The 4302-nt window shown below is 44.0% G+C and overlaps 1 protein-coding gene across 1 annotated transcript; it reads right to left on the bottom strand.

Annotated features, from left to right (window-relative positions):
• Window positions 1–2011: 2011 nt before the first annotated feature.
• LOC114865586 (glutathione S-transferase A-like) lies at window positions 2012–3839 on the bottom strand. Its single transcript, XM_029166839.3, has 6 exons — window positions 3555–3839; window positions 3283–3348; window positions 3064–3169; window positions 2733–2851; window positions 2559–2647; window positions 2012–2461 (listed from the first exon to the last, which is right to left on the bottom strand). Exons 1-6 carry the CDS (start codon window positions 3720–3722, stop codon window positions 2329–2331), a joined length of 681 nt encoding a protein of 226 aa, XP_029022672.1. The 5' UTR covers window positions 3723–3839; the 3' UTR covers window positions 2012–2328.
• Between the last annotated feature and the right edge of the window lie 463 nt (window positions 3840–4302).

Raw genomic sequence — 4302 nt, 5'->3', positions numbered from 1 at the left:
ATCAAAGGATCACATCATACTAGAAAACTCAGACGTGTGTGAGTGTGTCCTGTCCCTGTGGGTTCTCCAGCCAGTGAGGAGGCCAGCTGGCTTTGATGCTGGGCCGCTCCTTCAGCGCAGCGTGGTACGCTGCCAGGTGAGGGTATCGCTCTGCACACAGCCTGCACAATGTGGGAAGACAATGGGGAGGTGAAGTCACACATCTACAGGACAGACTGACGTCCAGACAACGTTTCAGACCTTCAACACTCACCCAAACCTGAATGCAGTAGCAACGGTTGGGAAAACAGTCACATCTGCCAGTGAGAAGGACGGTCCAGCCAGGTAGGAGCCCTGGCCCAGCTGGAGAGACAGGTGAAGGTCACAGCGGCTCACTGCATGTTGACTCTGTGTGTGTGTGTGTGTGTGTACGGGTTCATACAGCACCTTTTGCAGGTAACCCTCCCAGAGTCCAAGTTCAGCAGTCAGAGCCTCCTTGTTCCTCCTCAGAGCGGACTCGTGCCTCTCTCCTTCAGGTACGTACTTAAATATACACATAATACACACATACGTACAGCGTAACAATGAAAATGTATTGTGTGTCTGTATAATGTAAAATGATTGACAAGATAAATGAATGGAATTTGTATCAGGGACAAATTACAAACAACATACTGTATCATATTATATTATTTGGTGCATTACTTTGAAAATCGATCCGTTCCCGTTGCTACAAGTCCGGTTTAACAAGTCGAACTATAAACAGTTTGTCTGATGTTATTTATAACTGCTGAGAGTCAAATTGCCCCCTGGACATGATAAAGTTACCTTGAACCTCTATTCATCTGCATCCTGCTAATACTCTAAAGGCCTGAAAGCCCAACACCAAGTCTGCCTGAAGCATTCGTCTCATAATGGGTCAAACGGCTCCATTATGATGAAGGAGTCCCACACGCGTCTTTATGATCCTAGTTTAGGATATTTGCTCTTTATGTGGAGTTTTTCTGCTGCACTTCTGCTGCATCCAGATTTAGAAAATCACAGTGACAAGGCGCTTTCAACCTACATGCTACTGTACACAACCTGCCAAACCAGCTTAAACAAGTCCGTTCACTAAAACAATTACGTTTCAGATGGCGACCGGCCGAGCTACAAGCATACAAGACCGGGCAGTCGTGCATTTGTTTTACCCTGTAGCTGAGCATTTAAGCCATGTATGAATCATCGTTATCATTTCTTCATCATTCATACACAGACGGTATCTAGTGAGGAGTGTGTCTGAGTGCGTGCGGCAGCTGCATTCCCTAAGCCTTTATCTGGCTCCATCTCTCTACAGACCTCGGGTTGTTGAGTCTGACGGTTTCCTGTGCTTGATCGCTATGAAAAGCAATGCCTCACTGCTGCCCACAGCGACTGACGCTGCTTTGCATGAGCGATCTGCACCTACTGTATGCAAAACACCTTCGGCTGTTAAAGTGAGCCACTTGATGACCAGCAAGTAAATGTCAAAGGAACACAATACACAACAGATTCACATTCCATAATATTGCATAATTCAACTGCTTTTTTTCTCCTCCAGGAATCAGTTTGATTCCTAGAAAGTAAATTTAAAGGTTAAATCTTAATGTGTTTATAATCCCCATAATAATTCAACAGTTACTTTTTTAGTTTACCTTACTCAACATGTCATAAAGGTTGAACAAAATACAAATAAATCACTAAGTCATGCACATGATATAAACCAATCACTTTTACTATATGCAAAGTCATGATGAGGAGTAAGGACTGATGTCTGACGGGTTTATGGGTCAAGTCGTCAGAGACTGCCTACTGTAAACCGCCTGCTGAAACTCATCCAAACCAGATCCATTAAACTAGATAACAATGCAGCCTGCAATTTAAAACCTACTGGACTGGACGAGGTAGAACACAAGCACACAACACAGTCAGATCCATAGTTACTGTACATGTGCAATGAAAATATGAAATATCATTAAGCAAAACAAATGATGCAGAGACTTAAACACAAGTGTGGCACTTGCTGCATCAACTCACATTTATTATTCAGCAGATAACAAGTGTGTTAAACACGGAGGCCACGCATCTGAGCAACAGAGCTGCTGTGACAACACTTTCCTACCGTTAGACTGTTAAACAAGTTGTACAGGTAAAGATACTGTGAATACACAAACATTTAGAAGATACGGGTGTCAACATCTCAGCATGTTGTCTTAGTAATTGGCAATAGAAAAATAAAGGGATCATATTATATTAGGCATATTTGTTAGTTAAAACTATCTAAAGCAGAGAAACCCAACCAAAATACTACATTTAGTGGACATGTGGGCATCAGATGTGTGTGAGTGTGTCCTGTCCCTGTGGGTTCTCCAGCCAGTGAGGAGGCCAGCTGGCTTTGATGCTGGGCCGCTCCTTCAGCGCAGCGTGGTACGCTGCCAGGTGAGGGTATCGCTCTGCACACAGCCTGCACAGCGCAAGGTAGGAGGACAACAGGGAGGTCAAGTCACACATCTATAGGATAGAGCGACAACCAGACAACGTTTCAGACCTTCGCCACTCACCCAAACCTGAACGCAGTAGCAACGGTTGGGAAAACAGTCACATCTGCCAGTGAGAAGGACGGTCCAGCCAGGTAGGAGCCCTGGCCCAGCTGGAGAGACAGGTGAAGGTGAAAGCATGTCACAGCGGCTCACTGCATGTTGACTCTGTGTGTGTGTACGCGGTTCATACAGCACCTTTTGCAGGTAACCCTCCCAGAGTCCAAGTTCAGCAGTCAGAGCCTCCTTGTTCCTCTTCAGAGCGGAGTCGTGCCTCTCTCCTTCAGGTACGTACCACTCATAGTATACGACTGCATCTAAAAAACAAAACAAAACAAAACAAAACAAAACAAACAAAAAAACACATTCACAGTATAAAAAAAACAGTTGCAACTTTTAATCCATATAAAGTTTAAGTGCAACATAATCAGCAGATAATAGTAATATTACAGTATCCTGATGTTTCTAAATAATGAACACAGTTTGGAGAGGACATGGCTGCTTTAGGGTTTTAATTTATCTATCTTACTGAGTTTCTCGTAGAAGGTGAGTCCCTCAAACATGCGCTGGTACATCAGGGCTTGTTCTGCTGGACTCTCTGGAATCAGCTTGTTTCCCTGGGACTTGAAGCGACTCTGCCATAAACAGTGGAGAGGCACGCACACGTTTAAACAGGTCTCACACATGAAGCTCAATTTAAAGTCATTTAGATGTGATTTAATTGTTGATGATGGACCGGTTCACTCACCTCCAGGTAAAAACAGGCCGCGTAGGACTCGTTCACGATGACGTCTCCATGTTTGAAAGAGGGAAGCTTAAAAAGGTAAACAGGACACATCAGGAGCAAGCTGACGAGAATCACGCGTTTGTTTCAGCATCATTGTCCACCTGACGCTGGTGAATGCGTGCAAAAGCCCAGTTGAATGACGTGGATGAATGACACGTATTTAAAACGTTTGACATAATGCATCGGACATATTTATTGCGGACGTTTAGTAGCAGCCGTGGCCCAACTCGAACCTGTCCTCTGGGGTTTATGTCCAACACCTCCTGGGACTTGTGCTCCTTTTTCTCAAAGGAGAGCAGCTTGTGGTTGTAGCCCTGCAGGCTCTTCTCCTCCAGGGCGATCATCAGCCTCCAGCAGGGCGGGGAGCCGGAGCCCCACAGCAGAGTCATGTCCTGGGCCATAGCCGGGGATCAGCAGCCTGTAGCCTGTGTGACGTGTAGCCTTAGCTTGCTAACGGTCTCTGCTGATGAAAGCAGACGAGCAACTGTTACATCACCGCGGATTTGTTGCTGCGTCTTCCACAAGTTTTGCGCCTCTCAAGCTTTGACAGAGGAGGTGCTGCCACCTACCGGCGCGGAGACCGAACTACAACACGCCTGCTGTAATAATTAGTTTGCCACAAATTGTTTATTCTCCTTCAATTATATTTGCAATGCGTCAAGTTTTAAATTTTAAAAATTAATTAAAAAAAAAAGCAACTTGGTTTTTTTTAAAACTTTTATCTTTAACTTTCAAACTTTAAAGTAATGAATTTACACACATGACACTGCTTGGTTTGCTGATTGACCTGGCAAATGTTTTTTTCAAAACTATAATTAATTAATAATATAATATCATTAATATGCATTACAAGTGCACTTGATGTTGTTTTATTTTAACACCTACAGTATTTACTGTTGTTGGTTCTTTCATTTAGCGCTTCAGCATCTCACCGCAAATTCAGGGCCAAAACAGGGAAAACATAAACATGGACTATTTCGC

This window comes from Betta splendens, chromosome 11, assembly GCF_900634795.4.
Source record: "Betta splendens chromosome 11, fBetSpl5.4, whole genome shotgun sequence".
NCBI classification, from domain to species: Eukaryota; Metazoa; Chordata; class Actinopteri; order Anabantiformes; family Osphronemidae; genus Betta; species Betta splendens.
The sequence above is the reverse complement of the archived record's forward strand: the minus strand, read 5'-3'. Positions and strand labels throughout refer to the sequence as shown.